The sequence below is a fragment of the Argentina silus genome (genome assembly GCF_951799395.1).
Source record: "Argentina silus genome assembly, chromosome: 8".
Taxonomy (NCBI): domain Eukaryota; kingdom Metazoa; phylum Chordata; class Actinopteri; order Argentiniformes; family Argentinidae; genus Argentina; species Argentina silus.
In genome coordinates, this window is record NC_139662.1 from 14,256,414 (window position 1) to 14,272,636 (window position 16,223).

Consider the following 16,223-nt stretch of genomic DNA (forward strand, 5'->3'; position numbering starts at 1 on the left):
AGAGAGATATAGGGAAAGAGGGATGAGAGAGAAGAAGAGCAACACACGCCTCTGCATTCAAACCCAAGGTGATCATTCCTCCCTCCATCCTCTCTTCTTCTAACTTTGAACACAACTGCAGCTCTTCTTCTTCTGCTGTAGGAGGACTCCGGGGCGGGATCATTGTTCCTGGGTGTTGCTGACTGCTGTTGGTTCTCTCTCTAGTCCTGTCTGTCTGGTTGTGTACTGGGGACGCTACTGATGCCTCACTCTCACACGTAGTCATTTATTCATGCAAGGCATCACTTCTAACTTCTAACTAACTTTGAGTACGGACCTCTTTTTGAAATTTCTTCTTGTAGATCAACTTTTTAAAAATTAATTTCTGCATTCTAATTCAACAAGAGAACCGAACCTTCTCAGGATGACCCAGGCAGAGCGCGTGTGTGTAAGCGGATGGGATACCTGCAGCCCTAGGCAGCCCAGAGAGTAGAGGAGAGCTGTGTGTGTGTGTGTGTGTGTGTGTGTGTGTGTGTGTGTGTGTGTGTGTGTGTGTGTGTGTGTGTGTTTGTGTGTGTGTGTGTATGCGTGTGTATGCGTGTGTGTGTGTGTGTGTGTCACACACTCGTAAGGAGACATGGCGGGGGATATCGTAGTAGGGATTCTCTATAACTTGCTGCTGCCTCTTCTACTACTCGCTGGTGAGTTGGCCGTCTTTATGCCCTTCTTTGTGCTGGAGGAGTTCATGCATGCATAGGACCTATTCAGGCTTCAGGAACCTCTCCTTCAGGGGAGGCTAGTGGAGGTAGAAAACGGAGGACGGGCTCATGTTTGATAGCATTCCTCATTCCATTCCATGCATTACAGTGAGCCCGTCCTCCGTTTTCTACCTTCACCGGCCTCCTGTCTTTGTGTAATTTCCTCTTTGTCTGTGTTGTTGTGGTTTGAGGTATCAACTAATTATAGTTATTAACCAATTAAAAGAACGCCTGGACAAATGTGTGTGTTTGATACCATTCCTTATTCCGTTCCATGCATTACAATGAATCCCTCCTCTGATTTCTACCTCCACCCCCCTCCCAGCTATACATACGACATGTAATGGTGATGGTGTGGGTTTAGTTAGCCTGGTTCTATAACCGTTTTAGCCAACTCCTACATATTGTATATAGTGATAAGAATAGTCAAAGTTTGGCTACAGCACACAGAGCTGGAGCCAGACCAGAGTTGTAACTTTGTATTTAGAGATTCTATCTTTTGCTCAAAAATGCTCAAAAATAATTGTTAGACTGACCATTTTAGAACTTCCATTATCGAATACTGTGTGAGACTTGCTGATATTGTCTGGGTTAATGCAGAGATTAATCCATCGTCATTATGTCCCTGTTTCCCCTCATGGTGATGCTTTAAGTGGACAGTTACAGTGGAATAATGTGATCATGTCGTAATTGAGTAAATTATTTTTACAATAATACTTTCAATACAATGTTGCTTTCGTTGGAAAATATATTTGATTGTATAGATGCAGTAAAATATACACGTAAGACACCATGTCTAAAACGCCATGTTTATTCATTCATTCATTCATGAATTCATGAATTCATTCAAGTTACCATTTTATTTTGTAAATACTAGATTCTTATGCTTGAGACATGTGAAATCATTCAATTCAATTAAATTCAGTAATTTTTCTTTGGTAAATGTTAATGATAAACTTAGACGTGAAAGGGTTGTGTGCCAATCCATACAGTACATACCTTTGTGAAGCAAATCAGTTTCTCACATCCAATCCCACATGAACTGCTTAATGGCAGCAGAGCTGTGATTTATTTCAACATATTTAGAGTGGCAAAACAAATCAGGATAAAGTTTATTGTGGTTAGTGAATTAATTTCAGTTTGAGCAATACAATACTCCATGCCAAGTAGGCAATGTTTTTTTAATTAAAATCTGCAAATCATTCTCATGCCGACAGTTATTGTCTTAACACGCTCTATCTGTGCACATTAGGCTACTTTTTACTCAAGAAAAATCTTTGCTTTGTTTATCACTTTTTTTAAATACACTTGTGTAACTGTAAAAGGGCCCTTAACTGTTTATTTGTGTGTGTGATGGGGTTTGGCCTAGTTGAACACTATCATCGAGGGCTCATTTTTCAGAACATTTAATGTGGACCAAAATCATCCTGTGACGAGTTAAATTATGTCCCTGATTTAAGAGGTTTGTTTTTTATGTTTTTTTTATGTTTTGGTTGACAAATCTCAACCAGATCTCCAGTGCACATCATATGCTACAACCAAGGTCCATGACACTGGTTTGAAATTGCACAGTATCTTTCACTTTCTTCCAAAACAAAGGCGTTACAAAATTTAATGGCGTAACAGAAATATGACAACTCCTCATTTTAAACGTGCCCAGACAAAACCTGGCCCCATGTGAATTATTATTATCATGACCAGGACAGGCTGGTGGAGGTAGAAATTGGAGGACATGATCATTGTAATGCATGGATAACATTCCTCATTCCATGCCATGCATTACAATAAGCCCGTCTTCCTATTTCTAGCTCCACCAGCCTTCACTAATCATGACATTCCTTAAGTAATAATGTTTCCAATGATGGATAACGATTGTTTTCTCTCTTTAGCGATATCATTCCGGTACAATGGTCTGTCAGTGGTGTACTTCCTGTTCCTGCTCGCCCTGCCCCTGCTCCCTAACCCCACCCTCACCTCCATGAAAGGTAGGAGGTCTTATTAGAGCATGCGAGGCAAAACACATTTCTGCGCAAGCAGACAATAAAGTACAATATAATCTAATGTCTACTAAGACAGCAGTATTTCTCTTGGTACCAAACGTTGCAGAGAAGTCCTTATATGGGTTATATTCAATCCCAAAGAAAGATTATTCATAGATTATTGCTATATTATTATCATTTTGCTATGCTGTTTATTAAGTACAGAATTACACATATGACGCGCGTGTGTGTGTGTGTGTGTGTGTGTATGCGTGTGTGTGGAGGATTCACCATGTGCTTATCAGAGTACTCAGTGAAGGGATGTGGCCAGCATGGTTGTATCAATTATGTATAACCTAGTAATTACATAGTGGAATTAAAAGTTGCGGGGTCAGCATTCTGCGGACGGTTTTCCCCATGCAGGACTGTTTGCCTTCTGTCTTTGAAAGCTTCATAGATCCTTCATAGATCCTTGTTTATCTCCCTAAGTTGACATTACCCTAGACACACACACACACACACAGGCGCACGTGCGCGCACACACACACACACACACACACACACACACACACACACACACACACACACACACACACACACACACACATACAGAGTGGTCAGGGGTGGGGTGCAGAGATTAAACAGATCATATTAGAGGAGAATTGAGCTGGCTTCAGTGGGGAATGCATAAATGAAACAAAGCTTTTAGTAAAAATCCGGACATCGGAAACACATTTGCTGGCTCAGCTAATGCTGTACACACGGTATTGTTTTGTTGCTCTCGGCTCTTAATTAGGGGGGTCAGGCTGTTTTTGCTATAAGCCACTGCGATCTTTCTGGTGTGTTCTCTGTCTAATGGCATTACCAGGGAGGCTGGTGGAGGTAGGGTTTTCATTACATAGATTGCTGATATGGCCATGTGTACTGTATGATGTCAACATTTCTGAAAACCCTTAATTCCATCATAGTGCACTTTTATCCTCTACAATCTACATGGTAGGTGGGGTTAGAACACTAAAACGTGAAGAGAATATAACAGAAAAATACCTCAGTCATTCATTATAACGTATTTAGAAACCAACTCCTTCATTTGTATGCATTACTTCAGACAACAATGAGCTGAATGTTTTTAGTTATCTTTTTTGGCAGAGTTTTTTTCTGGCTATTTGTTTTGGCTGACAAATGCATCTTGATATCCAGACCTGCTTCCTTTAGTAGACTTGCTTACTTTCATTGACTATTGATCAGAGAAACGGCTCATAAAGACGAAGAACGACCCCTGGGTTTAAATACTGCTGTCTGGAATCTTAAGGGAAGCCATAGTCTGACCACATCCTAGTTTAGTATGCAGACTATCTTGAAGTACAGAGACCCATACTTTATCTTTAGCCAAAAAGATGGGCCAGAAATGGAGTAGAAATGGGCTATAAAATGTAACAGCCTGATTAAAAGTTGTACTGTGCTCCAGGGGAGTCTGGTGGAGATATAAATCAGATGACAGGCTCATTGTAATGCATGGAATGGGATGAGGAATGGTATCAAACCATTTTTCCATTCCATGCATTACAAGGAGCCTGTCCTCTGTTGTCTACCTCCACCAGCCTCACCTAGTACTCTCCCCCTATGGATGATAACAGCAGGAAGATTGACAGCTCCTGATGACATCAACCCTGAATCCCAATCAACCCCTACCATCCCTGCGCTTGTGTACTGTAGATCTGAGAGGGGTAGATGGATGTAAACAATATGGCCAAAATTCCACTCAGCCTATCAGAGGGCCAGATTAAGATACTAGTACTACTCTTAAACGTATCCAGTCCTCTCAGTTAGTGCTTAGTGGGGTAGGAGGGCGGGGCTAGGGCTTGGTTTTGGAATCAGGGAAAACGTATTCATGTTTTAGTGACTTATTTGCGGCGTGTCCTGGAGGTTCAGAGAAGGTCAGCTGCTTGTCTGTTGTTCTGTTTCTGGAGGTAAAACAGGCAGGTTTCTGCTGCTGATCTGCGGTTTCAGTGTGACGTTCCTGGCTCTCCAGTGTGGCATGCAGATCACCTTCGCCTATGTGCCTCAGTATGGTAAGACAACACAACACAAAAGGTTCTCTTACTCTCTGAAACAAGTAAACCTGCCTCTGTAGTAGGAGAGCCCTTTCTGGTGCCGTGTAGAACAGGGGAGGCTGGTGGAGGCAGAAATCGGAAGATGGGATCATTGTGAATCATTCCTGAATGGAATGAGGAATGGTATAAAGCATGTTTGCAATTTCTACCTCCACTAGTCACCTGGTGCTGAAACATTTTCATAGAGTATGGCCTCTCCCAACTCAAAACCAAACAAGGCTGAGTTTCCCAGATGTTTCATGGCACGAAGATCATCTTACTGTAAGTCCATTGTGGACAAAATATATTTGTGCTACAATGATTTTGGGAAACTCATAGTTTCTAACTAAAAGTAATCGACTGCACCCACAGTCCTGGGGAACATACACACGTTTGGTTTTTGCTTTTAATGCATGGATCATAATCAACTAATTCATTAGACATGTTGAAAAATTGATGAGCGCGGAAGTAGCTTTGGCATTTTGCTGAGGGGACGAAACCTGATTTCTGTCTAAAATGTTGTGTTGTTTAACAGTCAGCGAATACTGGGAGAACGTTCTCTACCACTTGGGCATTGTACGGTATGTCCGCCTTTGAGATACTTGTCTTTACATTTCATTTTCAAACTGATTTCTATGTTATATCTGATGTGAATCTCGCTCACCGGGCCTGCTGTGTGTGTGTGTGTGTGTGTGTGTGTGTGTGTGTGTGTGTGTGTGTGTGTGTGTGTGTGTGTGTGTGTGTGTGTGTGTGTGTGTGTGTGTGTGTGTGTGTGTGTGTGTGTGTGTGTGTGTGTGTGTGTGTGTTTCCAGGTTCAGCTTAGTCGATGGATGGAACATTGTGCGCCTCCTGGCCCCTGACATGGGGCTTTTCCTGTCTCTGCTGTTCGTCCAGCGTCTCTGCAGGAAGTTGTTACGCCCTGTGCCCCAAGTCAACCTTCATGAGAACAACATCGCCCCCTCTGACCCAGAGGTACAACTCCACACTGGGCCATTTTCACTGCTAACTAACTGATTGGTTTAATTCACAGCTATACAGCTGCATTTGAAAAGTTGTTTCTTTTTACTTTATTGATGCCACATGGCTGTATATTTCTGAAATACATGGGTATTTACTCCAATAAAAAGCATGACTATCAGTGTCATGCAATATAGGAGTTTACCACTAAAGCCCATACACATCTGAAATCAGGCTAGATGATCACCCCTGATTACAGATCTGAAATCAGGCGAAATGAACACCCCCTGATTGCGCATCTGAAATCAGGCCAGACGATTGCACAATCTGTGCTCTTCACAGCAGGAAGTGGAGACGTCCGACACAGAGTCTGAGGAGGGAAGTGATGTCACAGACGGCTCGTCCTACGACAGCTCAGACGACAGCAGGGCGGTCCAGACTGCGCCCCCTCAGTTTGTGCAGAAGTTGATAGTGTTCGCCGCTGGACTGCGCCTTCTACTGTCCACCATCATGAACACAGCTGGGAAGGTGGTGGTGACCATTCTGCTGGGGCTGGCAGGTACTGGAGCTGTAGTCATAGAAACAGAATGAGTAGAACGGACATGTTCATTAAAATCAACATTCCATGGTGGGTGTACCAGCGGTCATCTTTTGGTGTACCATTTGGAAGTTTTAGATTACAGCTTTATTAACAACCGACAGCTTTATTAACAACCAACTAAACTCAACTGACACTGGAATGGAAAGTTAAATGGTGCTTAGTTGCTATCGTGCAGCCTCTTAATTTATGTAGTACTCTTTGTCCTATACTGTGTGTGACCATAGTAATAACCTTCACTTGGCCAATTCTGTGCTACTGTCTACAGTTGTTCACTGGTCTTCTGTATAGTGATGCTTTTCTGTTGCATGTTAATGCCATTTACTAATCCTTATTTACATTCTTCCTTTCCCCTTGACCTCTCCCTCCCCCAGGTATCGCCCTGCCTTCCCTGACCTCGGGGGTGTATTTTGGGTTGTTCCTGGGGCTGGTGTGGTGGTGGGTGTTCAGCCGCCCCATCAGCCTGCTCCTCTTCAGTACCCTCTCTGTGATGATGGCCATATTCAGTGCTGGACACCTCCTGAGCCTCTACCTTTACCAGCTGCCTCTGTTCCAGGAGATAGTGCCACCACATGACGTATATGCAAGGTATGGTATAGAATAGAATAGAATAGAATAGAATAGAATGGAGTGGAATGAGATGGAATAGAACCATGAATGGGGTACGATACATTTGAATGGGGTGAAGTAGAATAGTGTAGAATAAGAAAAGCAAACAGTCCTACCTGTCCAGAGACACACACACACACACGTATCCCTGATCCTCTCTTCTCTTTCCATTGGTGGTTGTCCCAGGTTGTTTGGTATGACAGCGTTCATCATGACCAACGACTCTGAACCGTACAGTCTGGGTCTACACTCTGGCGTTACCTGGTCCGTGTTCATCAACCCCCTGGTTCTGCTGCTGCTCTACTACACCCTGGTGGCCCTGCTCCACAAGTGGGTCCACCTCACTGAGGAGGTAGGCCACAGTATTCGCCAAGGGAGGCTGGTGGATGTAGAAATCGGAGGATGGGCTCATTGTAATCCATTGTAATGCTCATTAACTTAACACTGATACTGTCGCTATTTAAAGCCATATAATGTACATCAAATGGTACCATAATGAAAAGATTTGGATTTAGTCAGACATTTAGTGTCGGTTATGTCATGGTTGTGTACATGTGTACATGTATATGTATGTGTACATGTATATGTGGTATGATACATGTATGTGTATGTGTAGGATACCGTGGCCAGCCCAATGGAGCCACCAGAGGATCCTCCGAGCTTCTCCAGAATGCTGTTTATCTCTGGAGACAAACAGGAGGTGAGTAAATAGGCCTACAGCAGAGGAGGCTGGTGGAGGTAGAAATCGGAGGATGGGCTCATTGTAATGCATGGAATGTAATGAGGAATTTCAGAGCTGCTAACGTACATTATAATACAGTTGTTTTAGTGCTAGATCAGTTCTCTCTCTCTTTTGCAGCTCCTGACGAGTACAGATGACGAAACGTATATGCCAGATGAGGTAGTTGACTTGTTATATGGAATTGAGTAACTCTATACATAAATTGTGTATTGAATTTTACTGTAATGTATGACTGCATCAAGGGAGGCTGGTGGAGGTAGAAATCAGAGGACGGGCTCATTGTAATGCATGGAATGGAATGAGGTGTTTGATACCATTCCTCATTCCATACCATGCATTACAATGAGCCCGTCCTCTGATTTCTACCTCCACTAGTCTCTACTGGACTGCATACGTACATAAATTCCCAGCAATCTGTTTTATTTATGTAGTTTAGTTGGTTCATCCAGATACCATCTCTCTTATTCCTCGATAGCCCATGGTCCTACTGATGAGAAAATCTTGGAATGAGCTGAACAGACACGAACTGGGGTCTCTGCTGGGGGGGTCGGAGTATACCAACTGTTACCCCCCCCCTGAGTACAAAGGGAAAGACTCATCCTCACACGGTACTTGACAGCCTTCGCCACTAACACATTAAATCTGCCCGTTTTTCTATTCCGTGGTATCATGTATTTCAGGGGAGGCTGGTGGAGGCAGAAATCGGAGGATGGGCTCATTGTAAAGCATGGAATGGAATGAGGAATGGTATCAAACACGTGTTTGATACTATTTTGATACCATTTCTCATTCCTTTCTATGCATTACAGTGAGCCCATCCTCCGATTGCTACCTCCACCAGCCTCCCCAGAATGATGGAAACTGTCATCCTATACCCTTTTCTCTATCGCTACCCAATGTACAGATCAGTGTCCCTATGCTCTCTCAGAGCCAGAGGAGGAGTTGAGGGAGAGGAGTGAGACGCTGCTGAGTGTTACAGAGACCCTCCCCCCCACCACCACCACCACCACCAACCTCACCCCGACCAAGCCCAGTGGACTAGTTCTGCTTGGTCTGGTCATCATGAAGCACAGCTACGTCAGCGCTCTCATCATCATGATGGTACCACCAATTCATTTCAATGAAATTGTAAATGTATTCATCTCTTGTTGTTTGTTTTCACATTTACAGTTTTTCACATCAAAAAGAAAACAGTTGGAGGCAGGTCTTTTTCTTATCGAACACCATTTCTGTGGAATAGCCTGCCTGCCCTTGTTAGGGGGTCAGCGACAGTTTCCACTTTTAAGACTAACCTCAAGACCCACCTTTGTAGAGCTGCATACGGTTACCTTTAACTCCCCCTCCCCACTGCCTTTCCCCATTCCCCATGTCAAGGTTATTGTGTACCCATATGCTTTTATTTGTGTTATGTGTTTTTTGTTCATTTTTACATGATGTACAGTGTGTTGAGAGCTTGGTGAAAATGCACCTTAAAACTAAATAAACTTGAAACCTTGAAAAAAATAAACTTAATAATGGGCACAGTCATTTTGTCGCAGACAAAAACAAACCAAACTTTCTCCATCTTTGTCCACACATTACTCTCAATCTCTTGTGATTTATGTCCTTGCTTTACTTTCTGCCCTCTCAGGTGTGGAGCATCACGTACAACAGCTGGCTGACGTTCGCCCTGCTGGTGTGGTCGTGTGCGATCTGGATGATGCGTGACCGGCGCCGCTACGCCATGCTCAGCGCCCCGTTCCTGGCCGCCTACGGCACTGTGCTGGTGATGGTCGCCTGGCTGAGCGGCCTGAGGCTGAGGAGGGATGAGCTCTACCCAGGCCTCCCGCCCGCTGTGGTGATCGACTTTGACCTCAGCAGCTACCCTACGCCCTGCGTCCATCTGGGAGCCAAGGTCAGACTGAGGGGCAAATCTCTGTGGTTGGTTGATTGGTTGGTTGGGTGGGTGGGTGGTTGATACATAGTTAATGGCTGATATTGTTTTGTTTTACTGTTGTGGTGTATTTGTGCTACAGGTCTTCTATGCGTTCAGCTTCTGGCTGTTGTTCCGTCAGCAACTAAAGGAGAAGCATGAGGAGCAGAGTCTGAAGGAGGCGTCTCTGGATGAAGTCAAAGTGCTATCAGGTATATATTTACCAGGGGAGGCTGGTGGAGGTAGAAATTGGAGGACGGGCTCATTGTAATCCATGGAATGGAATGAAGAATAGTAATAAACACACAGAATGAGGAATGTGTTTGATACCATTCCTCATTCCATTACATGCTTTACAATGAGCCTGTCCTCCTATATATAAGATATGATGATACACTCCACTGTTCCTCCTCTTCCTCCTCCTTCCTCTTCCTCAGCTGATGAAGCTGAGCCCTCCCCGTTGATGGCGATTGTGGGTTCTGCAGCGAAGGAAACCCTGGTGAAGTACTGGATCCTGTTCTGCTGTTCCATGTTCTTCGTGGTCAGCTTCTCGGGGAAGGTCATGGTCTACAAGATCCTCTACATTGTCCTCTTCCTCTTCTGTGTCGTCCTCTACCAGGTGGGTGGAGGGACAAAAAGGCATGGCTCTGATCTGGATTTTAAAAAAGCAATCTTTATGAGGATAGGAAATGAAAGCGCTTTCACAGTAATGAGTGTCACTCTTTCGGTTAGCGATTATGTGTTAGCTGTTTAAGGCACTTATTGAAAATGAAGAAACCTAGGAACAGTATGACACATTTACACACGCACACACACACACACACACACACACACACACACACACACACACACTTACTGACACAGCCTCTACTCTCCACTGCCTAAACTATCATCAATACCTCTACCATTATGAATATTGATTCTCGCTCATGAACACAGGCATAAATATTTCTGCTGCTGTTTTCCAGCTTTCCCTCCCCAGCTTGTGTTTCTGCTGACCTCGTAAAGCTGACCACTTACTGCCCCTTAATGTGATGGCTTACCTCACAACTCAGAAATACTGTCAGCAAACACAAGCCCAACCTAGAGTGCCACACTGGTGTGTTTTACAAGGCCTGTAGGGGATGATGATTCAGGGGGTCATAATGCTTAATAATGTAGAAGGTTTTTTTTTGGGATCAATGAAATATGTTTTTGAGTGGTCAAGTGGGTTTGCGGAACCCATGTTGTCGTAAAGAGTAAAGGAGAACGGTGGGAGGCCAAAATACTTTTATTTTGTCGCACCATACTTTAATAATCATTCGTCCTTCAGTTGCCTTCAGTGCAACACACTCCAGAGGGGTGTTCGCGCTGTTGTCACATGGTTTACCTGGCATCTCAAAGGTTTCTGCCAAGACAGCCCTGATGACAGGTTAACTGTGTTAGAATTCCTGCTAAGCATATGAATCTTTCCCAGTGGGAGGCTGGTGGAGGTAGAAATCAGAGGACGGGCTCATTGTATTGCATGGAATGGAATGAGGAATGGTATCAAGCACGTGATCCTTGCATAGCAGGTGTCGAGCAGCTGACCTCATGAATGCAAAACACATCACATTCAGGGAAAAGGTTTAAAAGAGCCGAGTTATGCAACACTCCACCACGGTTAAACAGTGTAACGCCACTGTCACTTTTCGGTGGTCCCACACAGCGACCCAGCTTCCACCCGCTCGGTCGCTCTGTGTTTACCGACCTTTTTTTTTTTTTAAATATGTTTTTAGGGCATTTCTGCTTTATTGGGATAGAGACAGTAGAGATTGACAGGAAGGATGGGAGAGAGAGGAGGGATGACATGCAAGACGTGTCGAGGGTCGGAATTGGACTAGGAACCTTGCGATTATGTGGTATGCGCATTAGTGTGCTACGCCACTACCTACCTACGGGGGTTTGATAGTTATGGGCTCCCTGCCTTATATTATTGTATTTTATGTTGTTAAACTTCAGGTCGGGAGCTATACAGAGTAGAGCCATCCAATTATGACAAACCTAATGTAATACCATTTTTCATTAAACAATATTAAACCGTCATTTAATATTAAATGGTTTAATGGTTTAGTATTAGTGTCCTGACTGAAATATAGAATGAATGTATAACGATAATATGAGTAGCCATATGGCAGGTGAGATAATATGATGTCCAGCAGCATCCTGTTCATTGTGAGGCTTATGACTATATGTTTATTAAGATTATTAAACATATTTTAAACGTTACTTGCTGGGTGCTGGGCCTATCAGAACACTTCATGACATCGGCTCCTGTTCCCCAGATCCACTATGATGTGTGGAGGCGTGTGTTGAAGTACTTCTGGGCGGTGGTGGTGGGCTACTCCATGGTGGTCCTCATAGCCATCTACATGTACCAGTTTAAGACCGTCTCCAGACTCTTCAAGCAGATTATGGGCATGTCGGAGGAAGGGTGAGTCTGCATGTACTGTATGACCGACAGGGTTCAAATCCGCAACACAAGACTGTGTTAGCCTGCTGAGCTATGTAAAGCCTAGGTATTGTCTCTGGCCTCTTCAGGCAGATCATGGGCATGTCAAAGGAAGGGTGAGTCTGCATGTATGACCGACAGGGTTTCGAACCTGGTTCTTTTGCACGCTACATGACTGTGTTAGCCCACTGAGCTAAAGCCTTGTCTCCGGCTCTCCAGGCAGGTCATGTCTGAGGAAGGGTGAGTGGGTCTGCATGTGCGATGCCACGTGCACCGACACCATGAGACTGTTAGCTTGCTAAGCTAAAGCCTCAGAGACAGGGTTTGAGCCTGGGTGGCCTGCTTGCCACAAGACTGTTATAGTTATCTATATCCTAGGCATTCAATGCTCACTTGGTTCTGACCCCTTGAATGAACTTTTGTCTCAGTATCTTCGCCTAATAGAAGCTGCCCCTATTCACTCAGTCCTACCACTATCCCTGTATGTGCTGTAGTCTGCATTACCTGGGTCACTTACATAGTGCTATCCCTGTCCCTGTCCCTGTCCCTGTCCCTGTCCCTGTCCCTGTCCCTGTCCCTGTCCCTGTCCCTGTCCCCTGTCTCTCTCTGTTCCTATCCCTTTCCCTTTCCCTTTCTCTTTCCCTTTCCCTTTCCCTTTCCCTTTCCCTGTCCCTGTCCCTGTCCCTGTCCCTGTCCCTGTCCATCTCCATCTTCCTCTCCCTCTCTCTCTCCCTGTCCCCTGTCTCTGTCCCTGTCCCTGTCCCTGTCCCTCTCCCTCTCCCTCTCCCTGTCCCTGTCCCTGTCCCTGTCCCTGTCCCTGTCCATCTCCTTCTCCCTCTCCCTGTCCCTCCTGTAGTCTGCGTGACCTGGGTCTGGAGCAGTATGACACGGTGGAGCTGTTCGCCAAGATCCTTCTCCCGGCCGCCTTCCTATTGGCCTGCATCCTGCAACTACACTACTTCAACAGTGACTTCCTGACTCTCACTGACCTCGACAACGTACCTGTACGGCAGGGACAGACCAGGTGAGACATACAGAGCCTGATATAGCATACCTGTACCAGGTGAGACAGATAGCCTGATATAGCATGCCTGTACCAGGTGAGACAGATAGCCTGATCTAAGGTACCTGTACCAGATGAGCCAGCCAGACAGCCCGTATAAAATGCTTTACACCGGCTGTTCATATTTCACATCATTTCACATAATTTCTATCAAACTGCCCGCTGTTTTCTTTTCTTTTCTTTGGAATGTATTTTCTTTTCTTTGGAAAAGCAAGCGTGCAATCTACATGTACTGTATATCCACCTCATCTGTGTGTTGTGTCTCATCCATTCTGTCCATCTCTTCATCCAGAGAGGAACAGCTGAGGAGCTCAGTCAAGGTGATATCTGAGACGTAAGACGCTGCATTTGTGTCTCCATGACTGGCATGTTTCTCACATGGGTATTTTACAGAGCTTCTCACAGTGCTTTTAAACATGGTAGAGAGCAGTAGAGGCTGGTAGAGGTAGAAACTGGAGAACAAATGATTTGTATTGCATGGACAAGTTTGATACTATTCCTCATTCCATGCATTACAATGAGCCTGTCCTCTGATTTCTACCTCCACCAGCCTCCCCTTTTCTTGCTTGTTAAACTGTGTGTAAACTTAGTGGCTTGGCCTGTGTTTCAGCTATAAACTAAAATACTTTAGTCGGGCAAAATCAAATAATGAACAAAGCAAGAGTTGATATCTTGTTGTTATAACAATTTCTCAATTAATGAATGTCTTGAATGTCTCCTTAGAATCAAAGAATACATTGAGAAGTTCCAACAACGGTAAATATACCACTCGCAGGGAACATGGTTATGCATGCTTTGCTATTGTACAATTAATTCCTTAGCTGATCAATTGATTGACTGATCTGCTCTCCTGTGTGCTAGGCTGGTGAAAGAGCAGATGTCTGGAGAGAGTCAGGACACGTTGGACAGTGCTGGACTGTCTGTTACATCAGAGAAGAGACCTGATAGGTCTGTACTGTCTCCCTCATCAGAGAAGAGATCAGAGGAGGAGCAGGAGGAGGAGACAGGTATGTGATCCATTCAGGACATTTGACCTAGTTGGAGTCAGAGTGACCTTTTATCATCATGTATCCATAGTTTGTGGTGGGCAGGGCTTTAGTTTAGCAGGATAACTGTGATAACTTCTCGGTTCCCTGGAGAAGCATATTACCATATGACATGTTCCCCAGAAGAGAGTGTGACCCAGTGGGGGTTGGTCTTATGCCTAGGCTTTAGTTCAGTGGGTTAACACAGTCCTCTGTTCTCTCTGACAGGCCCAGCCCCACAGGAGCGTGTGACCCAGTGGGGGCTGATCGTTGACAGGGCCAGCCTGCTGCTCCTCCAGCTTCTGTGTGGTCTCCATAAGGTACAGGAGATGGGCTGGAGGCTGATGGAACTCCACAGCCTCAAGATCGTCTCCACTGGCATCATCTGGGTCTCCCTGCAAGAGGTCAGAGTGTGTGTGTGTGTGTGTGTGTGTGTGTGTGTGTGTGTGTGTGTGTGTGTGTGTGTGTGTGTGTGTGTGTGTGTGCATGTGCGTGTGTGTGAGAGTGTCTGCATGTGTGCATGTGTGTGTAACAATGGGTTTTGCGTCCCTGTGGTTCCAGGTTTCCCTGATGAACTTCCTGTTCCTGTTGCTGTGGGCCTTTGCCCTGCCCTTCCCCATGCTCCGGCCCATCGCCTCCAGCGTCTCCTCTGTCTGGGCGTGTGTCATGGTGGTGTGTAAGATGATGTACCAGCTCAAGGTCATCAAGCCTCTGGAGTACTCCTCAAACTGCACCACTGTGAGTTCACTTACTGGTGGAGTAGTTAACATTTCAGGAATAATGCTGGACCAATTACGCCATTAAATATGTAAACAGTAATGCTCTCAAGGGTGGATGTCTGGAGGTCTGGTATGAGCGTGTGTGCGTGTATGTATGTGTGCCTGCACATGTTTGTGTGTGTGTGTGTGTGTGTGTACCTGTGTACCTGTGTGTATGTACAGAATGTATTAACGTGTGTTTACAGTAGTGTGTGTGTGTGTGTGTGTGTGTGTGTGTGTGTGTGTGTGCATATGCATGTGTGTGTGTGTGTGTGTGTGTGTGTGTGTGTGTGCATATGCATGTGTGTGTGTGTGTGTGTGTGTGTGTGTGTGTGTGTGTGTGTGTGTGTGTGTGTGTGTCTGTCTGTATCTCAGGGCCTGGTTTCAGCCAACAGTACAGAGCTGGAGCTGGGAGGGAACATGGTGGAGCTCCTGCGGAGGTCTGTGCTGTACGTGGAGCCTGTGGACCCAGCCAGGTGGTGTGGAGCACTGACTAAGTGTGAGGACCGGATCCTGCCCTGTCTCAGGGTAGGTCAGAGGAGCCCTCAGAGTATGTGTGGTTCTTCAGTGCATATATGATGGATAGAGGGATATGTGGATGAATGTTTTCATGTTCAACCAATGTTTTCAATGCCAAGGTTGTTGCGTACTGTATGGACATTACCAGATGCCATTGAAAAAGAGAAATCTAGAATCAAGGAGATTTATATACTTTATTATTATTATATAATTTATTAACTGAAAGACAGATGAATCAATGCTTTCTTTATCATGTACATGCTCTATGTTAATAACACTATCTGAGTGTTCTATGGTTCTGTAGTCTGAGTGTTCTATGTTCTATCAGAACCACCTGATGGTGCTGGGGCTGCTGGTGTTCGAGGTGACGGTCCACAGACACCAGATCCGCTACCGCCTCCGTAACAGCCTGAAGACCCCGCCCTTCAGCATCATCTTCCAGGGCATCACACGCCAGCACCTGGACCACGGCGTCCTGCCCTGCATCAAATACTTCTTCAACTACTTCTTCTATAAGTTCGGCCTGGAGGTACACAAACCTCATCATCATCAACATCATCATCGTTGTGTAATATCTGATGTGAACTCTGACCTGTGAATTTAGTGCAGTAGGCGGCTAAAGCTGATCTTGTGTTGCCTCTCAACCAACTTCCATTTTAACTGTGTGTACACTTTGTGGTGTTGCTTTGATTCTCATCCAGCTTGTGTCTCTGATTTCATTGTGTGCTTGATTTCATTGTGTGCTTGATTTCATTGTGTCT

General features: G+C 45.0%; 1 protein-coding gene across 1 annotated transcript in view; it reads left to right on the plus strand.

The window, feature by feature from the left end:
• Positions 1 to 616: 616 nt before the first annotated feature.
• LOC310808964 (piezo-type mechanosensitive ion channel component 2) overlaps positions 617 to 16,223 on the plus strand; it is a gene marked incomplete at both ends in the record, with an annotated part of 30,502 nt that continues 14,895 nt past the window's right edge. Inside the window, 22 exon segments of the mRNA XM_083676061.1 lie at positions 617 to 680; positions 2,627 to 2,722; positions 4,687 to 4,788; positions 5,345 to 5,390; positions 5,622 to 5,781; positions 6,112 to 6,325; positions 6,739 to 6,952; positions 7,160 to 7,325; positions 7,590 to 7,673; positions 8,191 to 8,323; positions 8,620 to 8,816; positions 9,346 to 9,609; positions 9,731 to 9,839; positions 10,065 to 10,246; positions 11,931 to 12,079; positions 12,954 to 13,121; positions 13,453 to 13,494; positions 14,022 to 14,167; positions 14,414 to 14,589; positions 14,747 to 14,923; positions 15,319 to 15,471; positions 15,791 to 15,991. Coding sequence (XP_083532187.1) covers positions 617 to 680; positions 2,627 to 2,722; positions 4,687 to 4,788; positions 5,345 to 5,390; positions 5,622 to 5,781; positions 6,112 to 6,325; positions 6,739 to 6,952; positions 7,160 to 7,325; positions 7,590 to 7,673; positions 8,191 to 8,323; positions 8,620 to 8,816; positions 9,346 to 9,609; positions 9,731 to 9,839; positions 10,065 to 10,246; positions 11,931 to 12,079; positions 12,954 to 13,121; positions 13,453 to 13,494; positions 14,022 to 14,167; positions 14,414 to 14,589; positions 14,747 to 14,923; positions 15,319 to 15,471; positions 15,791 to 15,991 — 3,243 coding nt within the window.